Genomic DNA, 21710 nt, shown 5'->3' with positions numbered 1-21710 from the left:
ACAAAGAGCAAGGCTATGACTTGGAATTTTTGAATTAATTAGCATGTCACCTATATGGTTCTTGTATTTGGGGTTTGTTGCCTATTTGAGTAAGGAACAAAGGGTGTGTGACATGTGGCAACTAGTCATATTTTTCTTAGTTTAATTTTTCATCACCAACTATGATTCAAGAGGATTTAGTTCAGTTATTGCTATTGCAGTGCATGATTTTACTATTACTCACCAATATCCTGCAATTTGTTTATTATTGCAAGATTTGGTTACTAACAAATGTATCAGTAATTTATTTATTTCATGACTGGACTTAATGTGAAAATTATTTATTTACAATATTAAAATAGGAGCTTTTTTTTGTCAGCTTATACTCCTTTATGGTTTTTAATACTTTTGTAATTACCATTAAATGAGAGTGTAAGTGAACAAAAAAAAGTGAGAAAATTAATTAGTAAAAAAAAATTAGTGTAATAAGGCTAACGGAGTTCAGCTTAATGGAAAAAAACCTGGACTTGCAGATTAATAGTCTTAGATTCGAACTTCCATAATACATTGGTAGTGTGTTTGTGATAAACACCCTCCTTATAAAGTAGCCTATCATTTGTATTGTCGTTGGTTGAAGAAGTTCATTTGCAGTTGAATAAGAATAACTGACCTAATCCTAAATGATTTACCTTGTTGATTTTACTATGAGATATAGAAAGTAAAAGAATTTTGTATTGTTTAGGATTTGTAAATTTACTGGGGTAAGAACGCTTAACGTTGTAATCTCCAATTTCAAAACTTGCTCCTGCAAGTGAAGATAAGAATGCTTATTGGGCTACTCTCCAACTCCAAGTCGAAAGTAGGACACATAAATGCCACTGGTTCTGTAAAAGTGATCTCAGGTTGCAGTTTTTCTATTTGGGCCACATAAATGCCACTGGTTCTATAAGTTGTGGGCCGATCATTTTTTTAGCTTCTAGCCTAAAAAGAAACCAGCAATTTTACAAAATTCTTAGTTTCATAGTGAAACTTTCTTTTTAAACGTGAGCATATAGATAACAAGTAAAATCATGTATGCATAATGCATGCAGTGACCCCCTATTTCTCCATTTATAATGTATGTACAAATGGAGATTTTGAAGCAATCTGTAGATAAGTTTTATGTCAAAGACTATATAAGCTAATAAGTTTGATGCGAGTAATTTTTGTGATTCTTAAAACAATCCAATGCAAGTTGCAACTACACTTTTGATGTGTTAATGCGAAGCAGAGTAAGGAATTTGTCACGTTAAATTTAACTCTAGTTCGAGACCACAAACCAAACGCAAGAAAAGTAAACACAAAATGAAACACCATATTTATTATTTAACGTGGTTCACCCAAAGTTGGGCTACATCCATGGGCAACGATGCCAATGATAATTCACTTAATCAAAAGAAAAAGAGTACAAAGAGTATGACAAGAGAGAACAAATAGGTTCTCACCATCAAACTAAATTTGTCTCGCTTCTCTCATCCCATTATCCCCTATAGAAATAGAACCCCAAGTAGCAAGTACATCCAAAGGTCACTCATAAAAGCACTTCAACTTTCTTCCTTCGAAGAGGCAGGACGCAGAGCTCGACTAGCCAGGAAAAGTATTCTCTACGAGAAGTGTTTCTCTTAGAAGTTGATGGAAAACGCTTTTCCTCATTATTACTGCACCACACAACAACAAACAAGTTGATCCTGTGATGCAAAACTCATCAGAATATGACTCAAAAGAATATAACTGAAGATTCCTTTACCTGAGCCTTGCAATAGCATAGGTAAATGACATGCTATCAAATAAGACTAGGAACAGAGGCCTTTGTTCTCTGTGATATGCATCCAAGCAAGAGTCCATGACCTTAATTACAGAAACAAGAAAAAGGAAAATAGATCAACACCTTCCAGAAATAGTAATTTCCTTACACTACATGTATAAATTATGATTGTTTTAGGGTACTCTAAGATATGTAAGTAAAAAAAATCACTTCACCATCAACAAATGATATACCATTTATATAGCTGAAACCTGCATTATGAACCACACGTTGTAGACAAAAGGTTAGACAGCATATGAGTATTGATTGCAGTCTCCTCGCCTGTAAAAGAGAAATATTAAAATTTGAAACAGAAAATTACAGATGTCGCAACGAGGACACCAAGGACTCATAAACACCTGCAATTATATAGATTGCCACAAAAACAAAGCAGTTCTGTGAAACTAATGACTAAAAGCTTCTGTTCGATGATCCAAAAAATTGCAATGAAATCATGCAAGAGCTGAAGTGTCTTGCCTGTTATGTATGTATTAGTTTGTCTTCTATACTAGCAAACTCAACAATCTTAAGTGTTATCCCACAAAGATTGTGAAAACACAATGTCTTAAAGCAATAAATTTTATTCTTCCATGATGCAAGTAAGTCTAAGATATTGAAAGTCTAAAATATTGAAACCGGACAACTAAAGAGTTGAATATAGTCCTGCAATGTATAGTAATGCCAAAACATTTTTTTTTCTGGTATGGTAATGGTAAAACTACTTTTTTCTCTTTCTTTCTGTTTCTTCTTCTTCTTCTTTTGTGTTGTAGTAGAGAAAAAACTTAATGGCCACCAAGTTAATTAACTATAAATGAAACGTACACTTGACTCTTGGAAATATGAGAAAATCTTTGCCACTTGACTGGGGTTGCTCTTCTCGGTGCATCTTTTCGTTTTGGGGATGTTTTCGGAGCCTTCAACTGGCGGTAGATACTCATCACTCTAGTAAGTCCTCACAGATACCAATAGATAGTTCATCTGCAAGGTTCCCTCATCACTCGAGTAAATCCTCCAGATCATCACATTTTTATAAACAACTTCTAAGGACTCTTTAAGCTTCAAATGGATGCTTGTCCCAAAAATCTGCAAATGAGTATCATCAATTTCATAAATAACACAGGTTCTTCAGAAATGGTTACACAACAAGCGAAGAGAGGTGAAAGATACATCCAGTGGTAAGATGGAAGCATATAAAAAAGGTTGATTCATACATGAAACAAACAAATTACAAAAGGCTGCTGCCAACACAATTCTTATTTGAAAAAAAAAAAAAAGAAGACATACCATTAAAGCATGAGCGAAGGTTAACATCAATTCACTAATAATAATTCAAGCATACATAATTCTTAAGAAATAAGTAACTGACCAATGTAGGACAACAGGGGAAATAGATCTCAAGTACCTGCACCTTGGAATCTGAACAAGCTGCTATTTCTCCTGCTAACGCACCTCTAACCCTCCACTGATTGAAGCAGATGCAAAATGAATGCTGATCAAAACCTGACCCAGAAAAGTATAAAACGTTGAAACGATGGCAAAACATATGAAGAATATATTACTGAAACCGATATGTAAAATAAACTCACATTCGTGTAAGAGCATCAAACTAAAATGCATTAAGAATGAGCAGAGGTTAGCATCTAATGACCGATAACATATCATGCATACATAATCTTTTCTGAAACAGAAGGAATATCATACAAATGATCAAGGAGCCAAATGTTTTTGTATATTACTTCATAGAGTGCCAGTAACAGACAAGTAACGTTGGCATATCAGCCAACTATGCAAATCTGAGAATTCAAATCTCTGTCATTGCAAATCAAAGTCTGTTTTCATGATACAAAACTAGTAGGCCAGCAGCAACAATGAAATGTACAAGAAAATACTGCTATAGATTTATGAGAAAGAGATCAAATCAGCAGTAATTGAATACAGTAGATTGCAAAGCTAGCAATGAAGAAATTGACTTTAAACTAGTTATCGCATTTTATTTTTCCATTGTAAGTCTCCCCTAAGATTGTATAAATATAGTATTTTATTTACAAATGAAGGTAGAGTCAGAAATTTAGCAAGCTACAGATGAACACGTGTAAAACACTTCAAAAGTAAACAATACTAAACACAACATTGCTAGGGAAATGTATATATCTCAAATGATAAGGACTGAAGCTAAACATGTGAATACTTTTCTCATATATAAATAGGAGAATGATTTCTAAGAATAATTGTTTTCTCCATGCTAGTCAAGTGATCTCATGATTATAAGATGTGAATGTACAATATGATTATTAGGTTAGTTCTAATCAATCCCAGTCATCATTTTTTCTTCTTCTGCATTTATATCCAAAGAAGTGAGTAAATAACAATGCATGAAGCGAAGTACCTAGACTAAGTTTGCACCTATTCCGCATCACCTAGTCCGGAAGTGAAATCCAACAAATTGTGCCAAATTCAACTGATAGTAAATGCCATCAGTAACACAACATATATACGAAGATGTGGAAAACATTGGGCAGAGGCTAGAGAAGAGCAGGAAGGATTTGAACAAATAAGGAAGGATTTCTTTTGAGAATATAATAACTTGATATACATGGGATGTGAGAAATCTTGTGCCATTCTGGGCCGCTCAGGAGGGCGGATCTTCCCCCTAGACCAGGACATGTAACAAGTTTGGTGAGGTGTTGCATAACCTCAATGGCAGGAAGATACACCAAATTCTCACACGCCTTAAACCTGAGATGGGTAAGAGATGTAAGGTTACCCCAATCACTCTGGAAGAGGTCCTGCATATACAAATCTTGTAGACAAGTGCAGTGTTGAATTTGTTGTTGAGGTAGAGACTTGTAGTTTGGCTACCCTGTGATCTTCAGCCATAACAAGCAAGAACTAGCTCATACAAGATTACTACCATTGGCAGCCAACACATAATGGTCTGTATCAGTTTGTGTTTGCCATGACACATTGTCGTTGATCAGCTTCACAAATCCATCTGATGGACACCTTCACCTACCTTATGCAAGGATCTAATTTTTTTTTTTTCCCTCTCTGCATTGATCTCCAAAGAAATGAGTAAATAACGATGCAGGGGAAAGGGAACTGAAGTGAAGTACCTGGAATAAGTTTGCACCTAATGCGCATTATTTGTTCTTCCAATTGCGTAAGATCCTTCTGCAAACCAACAAGGTATATAGGAAGATATGGAAAACATTAAGCAGAGGCTAGAGAAGAGTAGAAAGCTCCGAAAATCTAGTTTAACGATTAATCTGATGAGAGAAGAAGAGTAGACTCACTTTGTGCTCCAACTGTGCTAGCTAGTTTGTGAAGGGGTTGCATTGGTCGAATCATCATCACTAAAAAGATTCCGATGATTCTCATCTGGGAACTAATTAAAAAAGTGTTTGGTCAATAATACTGAAGGAAAGAAGGGAGATTCTTCAATAAGTATTTTATGTTAGAGGATTGGTTATATGTTTCTAATCTTCATATTAAATTTAACAATACAACTAATGAATGCAATCCAAGATTAACCCAATCCTTAACTTATACTTATTGGAAAATTAAGTGAGAAAAGGGAATTGAATGATTTCATTGGAGAATATTGTAATTACCAATTATACGTGGGATGTGAGAAATCTTGTGCCATTCTGGGCCGCTTTTAAGGGCGGATCTTTCTCCTAGATGGGGACATGCAGCAATCTCTAGCCCTTTTAGTTTGGTGAGGCGTTGCATAACTTCAATGGCAGGAAGAGACACCAGATTCTTACACCGCCTGATACTCAGGGTGGTAAGAGATGAAAGGTTACCCAACCACTCTGGAAGAGCCTCCACACCATCGAAAGAATCAATCTCCAAAAATGTTAGAGAAGTAGTCAAGTGTTGAATTTGTTGAGGCAAAGACTTGAGCCTAAGATTAGGCCACCCTTTCATCACTAGTCTTTGGATTTGTGATGGAAGCTCAAAATCAGGGAAAGAATCGAGCTCCTCTGAAAACGGACCCATTTTCATAGATTCTAAACGCGTAAGAGAGCATAGCCCCTCTAATGGCAAATAGTTTAATTTCCCACAATTAAATATATCTAAAGAGGAAAGAGACTGTAACCTGGATACATCGAGATCTGCCAGAGATATCAAATTGTCACATGACTCGATTCTCAACTTCTTAAGAGATGTGCAGGATGGTAGCCCACTCGATAGACTTGTCAATCCATGACAACGAAAAATATCCAACTCCTGAAGAGAGATGCAATATTCTAAGCTAGTCGGCAAGCTTGATAATTTCTCACAATCCTCAATCTGCAATTTGCAGAGACATGGCATGCCCTTGCCCAGGGTAATTGGAATGAACTCGAGACTAATGCAATGCTTTATAGTCAACTCCTCAAGGCAGGGAAACACCGCTACTTTCTCATATGTTGGCAGTTCCTCCCATTTAATTAGAGCTGGGCAACAAATAATAGTTAAGCTTTTCAATGCTGGAAAAAAAGTCGCACCGTTATTATGGTTATAACCATAAAACTCTACTCCCACACATTTAAGCTTATACATGTAGCTAAACTCAACAAGCCTAAGATTTGGTAAATGGCCAAGTGATGGGACTTGTTCGCATTCTCCGCAATTCCGTAACCAAATCTCTGTCAGTTTGAGTGGCAACGAACCACTCATCATCCATGATGCTAATTTAGAACCCATGAATCTGTCAATCTTTAAGATTTCTAACTCAGTATTGGGTCGGAGGCCTTCTAGTACATCAATGTCTTTCTCGTTTCTGCCCTCGTGATAAGAGCTCCATTTTAATGTCAACCTTCGTAGATTTGCTTTCCCAACTAAATTTGATGCCCCTGCTTGGCGTCCATCCCTCGCATGTTCCAAGCCTTTAATAATTAGTTCACCTTTTAATTGGTTTAAGCCACCCAGCTCGTCAATTCCACGATTACTTTCCTTGTCCAAAGTAAACGAAGGAGATATTGTTTGCAGATGTTCTAATCGTCCCATCCCAAATGGAACTGGCTTATCATAATAGAAATAAACATGCCTCAAGTTGATCAAATTTTCCATTTCCTTTGGAAACGTGACAAGATTCCTTGTATTCTCCACTCTTAACGTTTGTAGGTTATAAAGCTTGCCAATAGACTTAGGGAGTTGTTTTATTTTTGTTCCAAAAACGTTCAAATATCTCAAATGTGTCAAGACGCCAATTGAACTTGGCAGCTCCTCAATATCAGCCCTATACAAATTTAAAACACGCAAAGCCTTAAAGCTTGTAAGTAATGTATTATTACTAATGGCTTGATCACCATTCACAAATAGTGACCGCCGTTTCTCAACATTTCTTTCGGAACTTTTGGAAGGATCCCATGCCACGTGTTGATTCTCAAGTTTATCTTCCATTTCAGATCTTGATACAAGCTCAGCAAGATCATGTACAAGATCGTGCATCTTGCAATGGCTAATAATACCGAAGTTATCCCTTATAACATCTTGAAAGAGGGAGTTTTGCAACAGAATCGTAAAATATTCATCACCTATATCCTCCATATCTTTGTTAGGAGAAGAACTGAGAAATCCTTGAGCCATCCATAGCTGGATCAGGTCATCCTTTTTCATTCTAAAATCTTTCTTGAAGTTTGAGCAATATGCAAAACACTGTTTCAAAGAAGGTGATTTCAAATGATCAAAACTCAATTTCAAAACCGACATAATTCTTTCATCTCCTTCTGGTAATTCCCATATCTTACTTTCTTGAATTTCCAACCATTCATCGCCACTATCTTTAGAACACATCATGCTTCCCAAAACCTGTTGGTACATAAATTAGTGTATATATCTAGGTGACTTGCTATAATAACATGAAACATAATTTGGTTTTTCAATAAACTTAGTTGAATGTTACCAGCAAATGTTAACATTGCAACAAATACAGGTATTTTGTTGGAATGTTTGATCCTTAGCCAATGTTCATCTGTGTAAATAGTAATTTGGGTTTTCCGCTTCAAATACATTTTTTCTTACCTACAACCCATCGTCTTATTTTTCCATGAACAAAACCCAATTTTTGAAAGTAAAACCCGATAAATAGGATCCAGCTAAGCAAGTTACCTAATCAAACTTAATGTGTTAAATGTTATATTTTCGGATTCCTGAAATACAATTACATTGTAATGATATTTTTTTCAACAAATTATTTGCAATTCAATGCCAGTAACGATGTTTCAATTTTGCATAAATTTAGGGATTAGGGGGTCCTTTTTTCAATTATATATATAATTAGAGCTTCTTCTTCTTCTTTTTTTGTTTCTTTTCTAATTATGGAATATATAATTAAACAATGAGTAAAGAATAATACTAGTCTTACCACATTTTTTATACCACAATTTATACCACATGATGTGGCAGCTGATGTGTACATACCACATCATGTAAAATACTAGTTTCTGTTTTTATAATTTTATTTATTAAAATACACTTCATTCATTTAATTGATATGACATGATATGGACATACCACATCATGTGGTATAGAAATGTGGGATAATAATGTGGTAAGTGTAGCATTTGATGTGTTTCCAAATTTGATTGCGTGATAATTTTTGTTTTTGTTTTCAAATTGATTAGGTAGTTACTTCCTTTTACTTATATCAAAGTTTCAAAAGTTTTAATTGTTATAGTTTGAAATTAATTTTTCAAAGAGAAAGGATAGGTTTTGATCCTCCATCAAAACTAGGTGCACTAATTTAACCTCAATATTAATATTTTCCCACCCACTTTATTTTCTCGGGTTATTTGTAGCAATGGTCCCTCAACTATACCCGAAGTTACACTTTGGTCACTCAACTCAAAATCTTTCTTGAAGTTTGAGCAATATGCAAAACACTGTTTCAAAGAAGGTGATTTCAAATTATCAAAACTCAACTTCAAAATCGACATAATTTTTTCATCTCCTTCTGGTAATTCCCATGTCTTACTGTTTTGAATTTCCAACCATTCATCGATACTATCTTTAGAATGCATCATGCTTCCCAAAACCTGTTGGTACATAAATTAGTGTATATATTAAAGATTAACTAGGTGACTTGGCTATAATAACAGGAAACATCATTTAGTTTTTCAATAAACTTAGTTGTATGTTACCAGTAAATGTTAACGTTGCACCAAAAACGGGTATTTTGTTGGAATTTTTAATCCTTAGCCAATGTTCATGTGTGTAGTAAATAGTAAATTTGGGTTTTCCTCTTCAAACAAATTTTTTCTTACCTACAACCCATCATCTTATTTTTCTATAAATAAAACCTAATTTTTTAAAAGTAAAACCCGATGATTAGGATCCAGCTAAGCAAGTTATCTAATCAAGCTTAATGTGTTAAATGTTATATTTTTGGATTCTTGAAATACCCCTAATTACATTGTAACGATATTTTTTTCAACAAACTCTTTGCAAGTCAATGCCAGTAATAGTGTTTCAATTTTGCATAAATTTAGGGATTGGGGGGTCTTTATTTTATTTTATATATAATTAAAGATTTTTTTAATGGAATATATAATTAAATAATGAGTAAATGATGTGTTTCCAAATTTGACTGTTGATAATTTTTGTTTTTGTTTTCAGATCGATTAGTTAGTTAGTTCCTTTTACTTATATCAAAGTTTCAAATGTTTTAATTGTTATAGCTTGAAATTAATTTTTCAAAGAGAAAGAACACGTTTTGCTCTTTATAGGTCTTGATCCTTGTGTTTTAGGTACATTACCTACAATTTTCTTAGGACATATCTAGGTAAATTGTTGAACTTGCAAAATATAGGTACACTAATATGGGTTACATAATTGACCTATATATATTTATATGTAACAATTAGTATTTTCTTAGTACAGACCTATTATTTTGATGTGAGTAATGTACCTTATATAAATTGTACATATTATGCTGATAATGTACCTATTAAATTACCTATACTTTTTAAGTACATATGCCTAATCATTGTACTTGCAAATATCTATAAAGTAGCATACATGTAAATATAGGTAAATTAACACGCATTCAAACGATAGTTAAAAAAATGAGATGAAAATAATTAAATGACATCAAATGAATTGTAGGTAAAAAAATTTACATGTAGAATTGTAAAAGAAATGAGATGAAACACTGAGTAACTGTCAAACTTAATGCTCCATCAAAACCTGGTCTCACAATTCATGATATTGCTTATTGATGTGGTAATTCGCTAAACCTTGTTTCTATATTTTGAGTTATCATAAGCTGATAGGTTGATATGGGCGAATATAGTTATTTATGCTTACATAGACGATTTTAAACTGTTGATTGAAGTAAGTCTACTGTTTATTTAACCCCTTTAAATGCATACATCCGGTGTGGTAACAAATATAAAGAAAAATTGCTACCCTTAAGCCTATGACCTCGAAATATGACTATGCAAAGATTTGCTCACTTTTGACAAAATCCTATGAAAAGGAGATAAGACGGCAGCTAGTTGTATTGTATATTCACTTTCCAAAACTGCCCCCCATAGGCCATGATCAGGGAGGGATTGGCGCCAAGTTGAGCAACTGAATCTGAATTCTAAAAGCCGTATTAATTAATTTGGACTTAATTTGTATTGGATCTACCACATATATATGCATGACATGAAGGCATCGTCACACTTTTACTTTTTGACATAGAATATGCATATAGGGACATTTTAGAAATAAAAAAATGGGATACTTGTTTTTAAAAATAAAAAAAAATTCTCACATGTGTATTTATTTTTCATTTTAAATATTCTTAACAAAAATAGACATGTGTCAGATTGTGGTTGAGCTACATTAGTAGACAATGAGGAATTCATTCTTAGAGCACTTTCACCCATTTGCCATGACAAAGGGTAAGGGCAAGACAATGGCTGTTACTATTCACGTGAATAGTGGCAACTCTTACAAAAGGCTTGTGGTGTTTTCACCCATTGCCATGGCAACCACTATTCACATGAGATGTGAGGAGAAGAATTTGTATAGAGTTTTGGTGTGGGAAGTGAAGAATTTGACTAAGTATTTATTTTTAATTTTCTTTTTGAAATTTTTAGTAATTTTTTCATATTTTTTTTTCGATTTTTTTTAAAGAACTTTTTCGTTGCTAACGTAATCAACCCAGGCTACTCTTGCCTTCGGGCCTGCCTAGACTTGTGGAGCCCACCAACTGCTCGGGCTACTAAAGCCTACTGGAACGTGAAATTGGGGCTTGGGCCCCCTCTTGCCTTGGCCAAGACTAGCCGCTGGAAGTGCTCTTATGGGCAAGGAGGGAAGCTTTATCCTTGTAAATGATTTAATACTAATGAACAATTTGTCGTTGAATTCAATTTTGGGTTTTAGTTAGAATTAAAAAGGTATGTGAGTTTTTATCTAGACTATTTTAATTGCAAGGGGCCATATCTGAATATCTTGTATGTAAATTATCTGAATACTTTTAGTACTTGTAACAAATAAAGAAATGCATGCAGAAGAAAGTTCAAATTGATATATCATTACGTACCTTGGCCGTTAACGGTACACCAGCACACTTTCTGGCAATCTCCTTTCCAATTGTTTCTAGATCTTTTGCAATAGGAGCATTACCATCTGGAAATGCTCTTTTCTTCAATATGTCCCAACAATCATCAACAGATAGACTTCCCAAGACATACATTGGAAGTACTTTTTTCATGATTGATGCAACACTGGCAATGCGCGTAGTGACAATAACGACGCTTCCATGGGCACTATGAAGTTTTGACAAACAAGTCATCAAATTGCTCCATTTTTTAGGATCTTCGTTCCAGACGTCATCAAGCACGAGAAAATATCTCTTCTCTTTCAATTCTTCTACTAGGTTTTTAAGCAATGCATCTTGGCGTTGTATCCCAGCCTTTGTTGGGTTAAGATATTCTAATATCCAACTTAAAATCGGATTGACCTCAAAAGTGTTAGATACACACACCCATATTTTTTTATCAAAATGCCTACCAATAGAATCATCATTGAATACTGACTTAGCCAAAGTTGTCTTCCCTAGGCCTCCCATTCCTACAATGGGCATTACCGAAAGATTTTCTTGATCCAAGTTGGAGTTTGTCAAGATTGTAATTATCTTTGACAGATCCTCCTTCCTTCCAACCACGATTTCATCTTCCTCAAAGATTGAGTCGGTTTCTCTGGCCCCCACAATTTCTGGAGGGGTTGCATCTATTTTCTTGGAAACCAGTCCAATGAAAGATGCCTCAGATTTGAGATCCAACAATGATGCGTTGATGTTCTTGATTTTATGTGCCATTTTTTGACGAAACAAATGGGGATTGGAGCTTGAAATGAAGTTGAGTACCTTTTTCCTCTTTTGGTTTGACAGTTCTACTTGACTCCGGAGATCTTCATAGTTGATTTCATCCAAGACATTGTCAGCATCATCAGCTATGTCCTTCAGTTTCCTCACCCACTCCTCCACTGCCTTGCCCCGTTGCTGTGGCTGGTGGGCAACATCGCCTAAGAAATCTTGAATCGCGAGTAACGATTGACGAAGCTTTGTCAGTTCCTTTTTGAATCCCCGGAACAGACTTATTTCTTGAGCAGCAAGTGAAGCCAGCTTGTTCAGTATTCCCTCGACAGGAAAAGTATAGAGAACTTCTAACACCTTTCCAGCTTCCATACTAGCGCGAGACAGAGATGAGAGAGCAGAGAATGCAAAGATAGCTAAGGAAACCAGATGATTGAAGACGCACGTACAGTGTTTCAGTGTTTTGAGTGTTTCTCTCTCCCCCGTTGATGGTAAAATGTGCTTTAAAATTTGAATGACATATTTAAATACATTTCAGAGGAAACAGTCACCTTCTTTTTCATGTATTCACACTGAAATTCCATTATTAGTTTATTTTCGGTGGCTTTTATTTAACAAATTTCATGCCTTTATCTTTAGACTTTAGGGAAAGAAAAAAAGATGCTTTTTTAAAGCTTCTGTCAAGTCCACAAACGCAAGACAGCTTCCATTAGACAACATCTCAGATTTTAAGAAACTGCTTTATTCGGAAGAGATAGTGGTTAATATCCTTTTAACTTTAATAAAGTGTTTTTATACTTCATTGTTGGATGAGATTCCCATTGCTTTACTTTTCACCAGAAAGAAAAGATTGATGCAATACAACATTGATGCTATGAGTCTGAGGTTAGTGGCAATCATGGTTCTTCCAAGCAACTCATGAAGATCACAAATGAGCAACTCTATTTTATATGTCATCTTGGTTCCAAACATAATAGAATAGGTAGGTATCGCTTTCATGTAACTCATCTTGGATGTTTTTAAGCAATACCTACTGATTTTCTACTCCGGTCTTTACTGATAAATGCATCCATCCATAGATCAGTAGAGACATACTAGAGTAACAAAAAACTCCATAAATGCATCCATAGATCTAAACAAAAATGACTCTTATCACTTCGATATTAATTTAAACTATCTTTCTTTTAATCTTTGCGGGAGACAAGATGCAGGGCTTGAGTAGCTACGAAAAGTGCTTCTGCACCTCTAGAAGTTGATTTAAAGCACTTTTCCTCATTGAACTGCACCACAACAAACAAATTGACAATGTGATGCAAAACTTATAAGAATATAACTCAGATTTGATGATGAGTGTCAAGAAAACAAGTTAAAGGGATCATAGCTTACCATTTTGTCCAAAACAATAAGTTGTAGACCACATGCACATTATGTGCATGCGTTTCTTTTTCAATCTCGACTCTGCAATGCATAGTCAATTTAAAACCGAGACCAACTTAGCAAGAAATGTTCAAAATAGCCTTCAACTTTTCAAATGGAGGTAAAAAGCTTATAACTGAAGATTTCTTTACCTGGACATTGCAAAAGCACAGGTAAATGACATGCTATGCAATAAGCATAGGTAAGTGACATGCTATCCAATAAGACTCGCTAATGTTGGTGAAATTTTATCCTGTAACTTTAGGAACAGAGGCCTCTGTTCTGTATGATCATATGCAACCATGCAAGAGTCCATGACCTGAATTATGGAAACAAGAAGGTTAGGAAAATGGATACTCAAGGTCGAGGGTACTCTAAAATACTCAAGGTAAATAAAAAGACTTAATAATTCAACATCAACAAATGATATACCATATATATAGCTGAAAACCTGCACCACGAAAACACCATCTTGGTTGCATTATGCAGTATACAAAAGGTTAGGCAGCGCACTGAGTGTTGATTCCAGTATCTCTCCATGCATGGAAAAAAGAGAAATTAAAATCTGAAACAGAAAATTACAAATGTTGTAACGACACCATGGACGCATAAACATCTGCAATTGTATAGATTGCCACATAAATAAAGCATTGATTCATTTTGAAGTCTGAGAATTCAAATATATGCACGTATGATCCAATTTTTGTTCATTGGTTCATTTTAGCAAAACAAAAAAATGAATGAAACTGGAAACTGTAACTGGTATTTGAAACTTTAAAAATGTAGTACTTTCTCTGTAAGTTTCCATATAAACAAACCATGGTAATTGAAGCTTTCAAAATGTACGAAACACTTTACTTATAAAGAAGAATGAAAAAAAAGCATCCAAAGATGAAGACAAAAACAGAAGAAAAAGAAAAAAAGAATTCGAAACAAGATTCAGGAGAAGTGTAGACCACTAAGTTTGAAATTCAAGTTCCTTGAGTCACATATGAATACCAGAATAGATTTTGAATTTAGTCGTACTACTGATGCCAGTAAGTAAGCAAGTCTTAAGGTTTAAGTATAGACTACTACTACTACTACTACTACTACTACTACTACAGACCGTGTATACTTGGAATTAACAGAGACTGACATAAACTTACTAACAACATGTCTATGTGGCAAGCATATGCTAAGTGAGATTTGGTTACTAACAAATGCATCAGTAATTTATTTATTTCATATCTGGACTCAATGTGAAAATTATTCATTTACAGTATAAAAATGAGAACTTTTTTTGTCCACTTGCACTCCTTTATGTTTTTTAATATTTTTGTAATTACCGTAAAAAGGGGGTGAGAATACCATTAAATGAGAGCAGTAGTCCCCCTCATTTGTGTTTAAAAAAATGTAATACATAAGTTAATGTCTACAGTATTGTTGTTGGTTATAATGAAAATTTGAAGTTCATTTGCAGTTCAATAAGAATAAATGACCAAATCCTAAATGATTTACCTTTTTGATAGAAATGATATTTACTCTGAGATATATAGAAAGTAAAAGAATTTTGTATTGTTTAGGAATTATAAATTTCCAATTTCAAATGCTTAACATTGTATTCTCCAATTTCAAAACCTGCTCCTGCAAGTGAAGATAGGAATGCTTATTGGGCTGCTCTCCAACTTCAAGTCGAAAGTAGGACTAGTAAAAGTGATCTCAGGTTGCATTGCATTTGTCTCCCTTCCCTTATGCGCTATTTCTCTTCCAACCCAGTATTAATGTAAAGATCATTGCCAGCACCCAATTGCATTTGATTTGTCTCCCTTCCCTTATGCGCTAGCTACATGTAGTTGAGTTTTCAGTGGTCATAGGAAAGAGCAAAAGCTAGATACAAGTAGCCATGCCACGCTGCACGCACCTAGTGAAATGTCTTTGGATGATCGAATTCTAAATGGAGATTTTGAAGCAATCTGTATATAAGTTTTATGTCGAGACCATATAGGCTAATAAAGTTTGACGTGAAATTTTTGTGATTCTGAAAACAACCCAATGCAAGTTGCAACTACACTTTTGATGTGCCAATGCCAAGCAGAGTAAGGAATTTGTCACATTTAATTTAACTCTCTAGTTCGAGACCACAAACCAAACACTAAAAGAAAAGCAAAAACAAACAGGAAGAGGAAGATAAAGTAGATAAAGTAAAAGCATAAACACAAAAAGAACACACCATATTTAACGCAGTTCACCCAAAGTCCGGCTACATCCACGGGCGATGATGCCAACGATAATTCACTTAATCAAAAGAGTACAAAGAGTACACAAGAAAGAAAATAGGTTCTCACCATCAAATTAAATTTATCTCGCTTCTCTCATCCCATTGTTCCCTATAGAAATAGAACCACAAGGGTACATGCAAAGGTCACTCGTAAAAGCACTTCAACTATATTTCTTCGAAGAGACAGGTTAGACAGCATATGAGTATTGATTGCAGTATCTCCTTGCCTGTAAAAGAGAAAAATTAAAATTTGAAACAGAAAATTACAGATGTCACACCAAGGACTCATAAAAGCAAAGCAATTCTGTGAAACTAATAACTAAAAGCTGAAGTGTCTTGCCTGTTGTGTAAGCGCATCAAACTTAAGTGCATTGAGATTTAACAGAGGTTAGTATCTACTTAATGATAGATGGGAATGTATGATATGCTTATTAGGGTAATTCTTTCTTCTTCTGCTTTGATCTCCAAAGAAATGACTAAATAACGATGTAGAGGAAAGGGAACTGAAGTGAAGTGCCTGGACTAAGTTTGCACCAAATGAGCATTATTTGTTCTTCCAATTGCGTAAGATCCTTCTGCAAAACAACAACGTATATAGGAAGATATGGAAAACATTAAGCAGAGGCTATAGAAGAGTAGAAAGCTCTGAAAATCGAGTTTAATGATTAATCTGATGAGAGAAGAAGAGTAGACTCACTTCGTGCTCCAACTGTGCTAGCTAGTTTGTGAAGGGGTCGAATCATCATCACTAAAAGATTCTGATGATTCGCATCCGTCAACTAATTAAAAATGTGTTGGGTCAATAATACTGAAGAAAAGAAGGGAGATTCTTCAACAAGTATTTTATGTTAGAGGATTGGTTACATATTTCTAATCTCCATATTAAATCTATCAAGACATCTAATGAATGCAATCTGAGATTAGAAATATGCACCCAATTATGAACTTATGGAGAATTAAGTGAGAGAAGGGAATTGAATGATTTCATTTGAGAATATTGTAATTACCATCGATACGTGGGATGTGAGAAATCTTGTGCCATTCTGGGCCGCTCTTGAGGGCGGATCTTCCCCCTAGACGGGGACATGCCTCAATCACTAGCTCTTGCAGTTTGGTGAGGCGTTGTATAACTTCAACGGCAGGAAGAGCCACCAGATTCTTACAATGACTGATACTCAGGGTGGTAAGAGATGTAAGGTTACCCAACCACTCTGGAAGAGCCTCCACACCGTCGAAAGAATCAATCTCCAAAGATGTTAGAGAAGTAGTCAAGTGTTGAATTTGCTGAGGCAGAGACTTGAGCCTAAGATTAGGCCACCCTTTCATCACTAGTCTTTGGATTTGTGATGGAAGCTCAAAATCAGGGAAAGAATCGAGCTCCTCCGAAAATGGACCCATTTTCATAGATTCTAAACACGTAAGAGAGCGTAGCCCCTCTATTGGCAAATAGTTTAATTTCCCACAATTAAATATATGTAAAGAGGAAAGAGACTGCAACCTGGATATATCGAGATCTGCCAGAGATATCAAATTGTCGCATGACTCGATTCTCAACTCCTTAAGAGATGTGCAGGATGGTAGCCCGCTCGGTAGACTTGTCAATCCATGACAACCCTGAATCTCCAACTCCTGAAGAGAGATGCAATATTCTAAGCTAGTCGGCAAGCTTGATAATTTCTGACAAAACTGAATCTGCAATTTGCGGAGACATGGCATGCCCTTGCCCAGGGTAATTGGAATGCACTCGAGACTATAGCAAAACTTTATAGTCAACTCCTCAAGGCAGGGAAACACCGCTACTTTCTCATCTGTTGGCAGTTCTTCCCATTTAATTAGAGCTGGGCAATAATCAATAGTTAAGCTTTTCAATGCTGGAAACAAAGTCTCTTTCTTCTTCGTACTCATAACCGCACCGTTAACATGGTTATAACCATAAAACTCAACTCCCACACATTTAAGGTTATACATACAGCTAAACTCAACAACCCTAAGATTTGGTAAATGGCCAAGTGATGGGACTTGTTCACATTCTCTGCAATTAATTAACCCAATCTCTGTCAAATTGAGTGGCAACAAACCATTCATCATCCATGATGCTAATTTAGTACCCATGAATTTGTAAATCTTTATGATTTCTAACTCAGAGTTGGGTCGGAGGCCTTCTAGTACATCAATGTCTTTCTCTTTTCTGACACCGTAATAAAAGCTCCATTCTAATGTCAACCTTCGTAGATTTGCTTTCCCAACTAAATTTGATGCCCCTGCTTGGCCTCTGTCCCTTACATGTTCCAAACCTCTAATAATTAGTGCACCTTTTAGTTGGTTTAAGCCACCTAGCTCGTCAATTCCACGATTACTTTCCTTGTCCAAAGTTAACGAAGGAGAAATTGTTTGCAGATGTTCAAATCGTCCCATCCCAAATGGAACTGGCATATCATAATTAAAATAAACATGCCTCAAGTTGATCAAATTTTCCATTTCCTTTGGAACCGTTTTAAGATTCCATGTATCCTCCATTCTTAACGTCTGTAGGTTATAAAGCTTGCCAATAGACTTAGGGAGTTCTTTGATTTTTGTTCGAGAAACGTTCAAATACCTCAAATGTATCAAGACGCCAATTGAACTCGGCAGCTCCTCAATATCAGCCCTGTACAAATTTAAAACACGCAAAGCTTTAAAGCTTATGAGTAATGTATTATTACTAATGGCTTGATCACCATTCACAAACAGTGACCGCCGTTTCTCAACATTTCTTTCGGAACTTTTGGAAGGATCCCATGTCACGTGTTGATTCTCAAGTTTATCTTCCATTTCAGATCTTGATACAAGCTCAGCAAGATCATGTACAAGATCGTGCATCTTGCAATAGATAATAGTACCAAAGTCATCCCTTATAACATCTTGAAAGAGGGAGTTTTGCAACAGAATCGTAAAATATTCATCACCTATATCCTCCATATCTTTGTTATGAGAAGAACATAGAAATCCTTGAGCCATCCATAGCTGGATCAAGTCTGCCCTTTCCATTTCAAAATCTTTCTTGAAATTTGAGCAATATGCAAAACACTGTTTCAAAGAAGGTGATTTCAAATGATCAAAACTCAACTTCAAAATCGACATTATTCTTTCATCTCCTTCTGGTAATTCCCACATCTTACTTTTTTGAATTTCCAACCATTCATCGATACTATATTTAGAACGCATCATGCTTCCCAAAACCTGTTGGTACATAAATGAGTGTATATATCAAAGATTAACTAGGTGACTTGGCTATAATAACCGGAAACATCATTTGTTTTTTCAAAAAAGTTAGTTGTATGTTACCAGTAAATGTTAACATTTCACCAAAAACTGTTATTTTGTGGAATGTTTAATCCTCTTAGCCAATGTTCATGTGTGTAAATAGTAAATTTGGGTTTTCCCCTTCAAACGCAGTTTTTCTTACCTACAACACATCACCTTATTTTTCCATAAATAAAACATTTTTTTTATATAAATAAAACCCTATGCTAATTACATTGTAACAATATTTTTTTCAGCAAATTATTTGCAAGTCAATGCCAGTAATGGTATTTCAATTTTGCATAAATTTAGGGATTGGGGGGTCTTTTTTTTTTCTATATAATTAAAGATTTTTTAATGAAATATATATTCAAACAATGAGTAAATGATGTGTTTCCAAATTTGACTGCGTGATAATTTTTGTTTTTGTTTTCAAATTGATTAGTTAGTTTGTTCCTTTTACTTATATCAAAGTTTGAAATTAATTTTTCAAAGAGAAAGAACACGTTTTGCTCTTTATAGGTCTTGATCCTTGTGTTTTAGGTACCTTATAATTTACCTACAATTTTCTTAGGACATATCTAGGAAAATTGTTGAACTTGCAAATCTAGGTACCTATATATACCTATATATATTTATAATGTAACATTTGTATTTTCTTAGTACATACCTATTATTTTTAAGTACATATGCCTAATCATCGGTAGGCAAGAAGGAGTTTCTCCTTATGAAAAAGGAAGGAAGCATTACCCTTGTAAATAATTCAATACTAATGGACAATTTCTCGTTCAATTAAATTTTGGGTTCTAGTTAAAATTAAAAAAGTATGTGAGTTTTTGTCTAGACTATTTTAGTTGCAAGGGGCTATAGCTGAATATCTTGTATGTAAATTATCTGAATACTTTTAGTACTTGTAACAAATAAAGAAATGCAAGAAACTTCAAATTGATATATCATTACGTACCTTTGCCGTTAACGGTATACCAGCACACTTTCTGGCAATCTCCCTTCCAATTGTTTCTAGATCTTTTGCGATAGAAACATTATCATCTGGAAATGCTCTTTTCTTCAGTATGTCCCAACAATCATCAACAGATAGACTTCTCAAAACATACATTGGAAGTACTTTTTTCGTGATTGATGCAACACTGGCACTGCGCGTAGTGACAATAACAACGCTTCCCTGGGCACTACGAAGTTTTGACAAACAAGTCATCAAATTGCTCCATTTTTGAGGATCTTCGTTCCACACATCATCAAGCACGAGAAAATATCTCTTGTTTTCCAATTCTTGTACTAGGTTTTTAAGCAATGCATCTAGGCGTCGTATCCCAGCCTTTGTTGGGTTAAGATATTCTAATATCCAACTTAAAATCGAATTGACCTCAAGAGTGTTAGATACACACACCCATATTTTCTTCTCAAAATGTCCACCAATAGAATCTTTATTGAATAGTGACCTAGCCACAGTTGTCTTTCCCAGGCCTGCCATTCCGACAATGGGCATTACTGAAAGATTTTCTTGATCCAAGTTGGAGTTTGTCAAGATTGTCATTATCTTTGACAGATCCTCATTCCTTCCAACCACGATTTCATCTTCCTCAAAGATTGAGTCGGTTTCTCTAGCCCCTCCAATTTCTGGAGGGGTTGGATCTATTTTCTTGGAAACTAGTCCAATGAAAGATGCCTCATATTTGAGATCCAACAAAGATGCGTTGATGCTCTTGATTTTATGTGCCATTTTTTGACGAAACAAATGGGGATTGGAGCTGGAAAGGAAGTTGCGTACCTTTTTCCCCTTTTGGTTTGACAGTTCTACTTGCCTGCGAAGATCTTCATAGTTGATTTCATCCAAGATATTGTCAGCATCATCAGCTATGTCTTTCAGTTTTCTCACCCAGTCCTTCAATGCCTTGCCCCGTTCTTGTGGCTGGTGGGCAACATCGCCTAAGAAATCTTGAATCTCGAGTAATGATTGACGAAGCTTTGTTAGTTCCTTTTTGAATCCCCGGAACAGGCTTATTTCTTGAGCAGCAAGTGAAGCCAGCTTGTTCAGTATTCCCTCGACAGGAAAAGTATAGACAACTTCTAACACCTTTCCAGCTTCCATACTCGCGCGAGACAGAGATGAGAAAGCAGAGAATGCAAAGATAGCTAAGGAAACCAGATGATTGAAGACGCAAGTACAGTGTTTCAGTGTTTCAGTGTTTCTCTCTCCTCCGTTGATAGAAATAAAAAAAGGGGTTTCATTAAAACACAAAAAATGGAGGTTGAAATTATAAAAAAACCCAACACCCAAAACAATTTATAAACACACCCAAAACCTATCATTACACACACTCAAAACCCATTTATAAATACACCCAAAAATATACAATTGTTAATTTTGAGTGTGTTTCTATGTTTAAATAGTATTTGGATTTTTTTATAAATACATGTCTAGGATTGGGTTTATTTATAAATTTGTAATAAAAAAATTCAAGTCATTTAGTGTGATGGGTTACGGGTATATCGTCTTTGCCATAATATTGGCCTCACATTACGAAAGGTAAAAGTGCTAGACGACATGTAATGGGGCTTAAGATTTTCAATATTGGTGGGTGGCTCCGTTTAGTTTCATCACTTACGTATTT

The 21710-nt window shown here is 35.2% G+C and overlaps 2 protein-coding genes across 15 annotated transcripts; both read right to left on the bottom strand.

Annotated features, from left to right (window-relative positions):
• Window positions 1–1313: 1313 nt before the first annotated feature.
• Window positions 1314–12627, bottom strand: LOC103324267 (disease resistance protein RGA2-like). 11 transcript variants are annotated; one of them, XM_089045369.1, is made up of 10 exons: window positions 11346–12627; window positions 5434–7621; window positions 5116–5211; window positions 4587–4993; window positions 4209–4472; window positions 3225–3322; window positions 2645–2905; window positions 2017–2104; window positions 1766–1866; window positions 1314–1676 (listed from the first exon to the last, which is right to left on the bottom strand). In XM_089045369.1, the coding sequence occupies exons 1-4, from the start codon at window positions 12489–12491 to the stop codon at window positions 4953–4955; spliced, it is 3471 nt and encodes a 1156-aa protein (XP_088901495.1). In that variant the 5' UTR covers window positions 12492–12627; the 3' UTR covers window positions 1314–1676; window positions 1766–1866; window positions 2017–2104; window positions 2645–2905; window positions 3225–3322; window positions 4209–4472; window positions 4587–4952. The 11 variants fall into 11 exon arrangements, with proteins under 11 accessions (XP_088901495.1, XP_088901498.1, XP_088901494.1 ...); XM_089045372.1 differs by having other exon boundaries at window positions 4416–4472; XM_089045368.1 differs by having other exon boundaries at window positions 4209–4870; window positions 4936–4993.
• LOC103324264 (putative disease resistance protein RGA3) lies at window positions 1314–21310 on the bottom strand. Of its 4 annotated transcripts, XR_016123885.1 has the most exons (9): window positions 20042–21310; window positions 16803–19014; window positions 16493–16574; window positions 4209–4993; window positions 3225–3322; window positions 2645–2905; window positions 2017–2104; window positions 1766–1866; window positions 1314–1676 (listed from the first exon to the last, which is right to left on the bottom strand). XR_016123885.1 is itself a non-coding variant. In XM_089045379.1 (4 exons), the coding sequence occupies exons 1-3, from the start codon at window positions 21185–21187 to the stop codon at window positions 16510–16512; spliced, it is 3423 nt and encodes a 1140-aa protein (XP_088901505.1). In that variant the 5' UTR covers window positions 21188–21310; the 3' UTR covers window positions 15728–16370; window positions 16493–16509. The 4 variants fall into 4 exon arrangements, 1 of the variants encoding a protein (XP_088901505.1); XR_016123887.1 differs by lacking the exons at window positions 1314–1676; window positions 1766–1866; window positions 2017–2104; ... (1 more) ...; window positions 3225–3322; window positions 4209–4993 and adding exons at window positions 15728–16022; window positions 16136–16370 and having other exon boundaries at window positions 16493–16603; XR_016123886.1 differs by lacking the exons at window positions 1314–1676; window positions 1766–1866; window positions 2017–2104; ... (1 more) ...; window positions 3225–3322; window positions 4209–4993 and adding exons at window positions 15728–16022; window positions 16136–16370.
• Window positions 21311–21710: the final 400 nt, after the last annotated feature.

The sequence above is a fragment of the Prunus mume genome, linkage group LG2 (assembly GCF_029339155.1).
Source record: "Prunus mume cultivar Tortuosa linkage group LG2, ASM2933915v1, whole genome shotgun sequence".
Classification (NCBI taxonomy): Eukaryota; Viridiplantae; Streptophyta; class Magnoliopsida; order Rosales; family Rosaceae; genus Prunus; species Prunus mume.
Note: the sequence above shows the minus strand (reverse complement) of the source record. Positions and strands in the feature narration are given on the sequence as shown.

Coding starts and splice junctions, on each gene's coding strand:
- LOC103324267 (XM_089045367.1), bottom strand. CDS start 12,491: ATGGAAGCTGGAAAGGTGTTAGAAGTTCTCTATACTTTTCCTGTCGAG. Junction 7,622..11,345: donor GTGTACCGTTAACGGCCAAG/GTACGTAATGAT, acceptor ATGTACCAACAG/GTTTTGGGAAGCATGATGTG. Junction 5,212..5,433: donor TCACATCCCACGTATAATTG/GTAATTACAATA, acceptor ACACTTTTTTAA/TTAGTTCCCAGATGAGAATC.
- LOC103324264 (XM_089045379.1), bottom strand. CDS start 21,187: ATGGAAGCTGGAAAGGTGTTAGAAGTTGTCTATACTTTTCCTGTCGAG. Junction 19,015..20,041: donor GTATACCGTTAACGGCAAAG/GTACGTAATGAT, acceptor ATGTACCAACAG/GTTTTGGGAAGCATGATGCG. Junction 16,575..16,802: donor TCACATCCCACGTATCGATG/GTAATTACAATA, acceptor ATTTTTAATTAG/TTGACGGATGCGAATCATCA.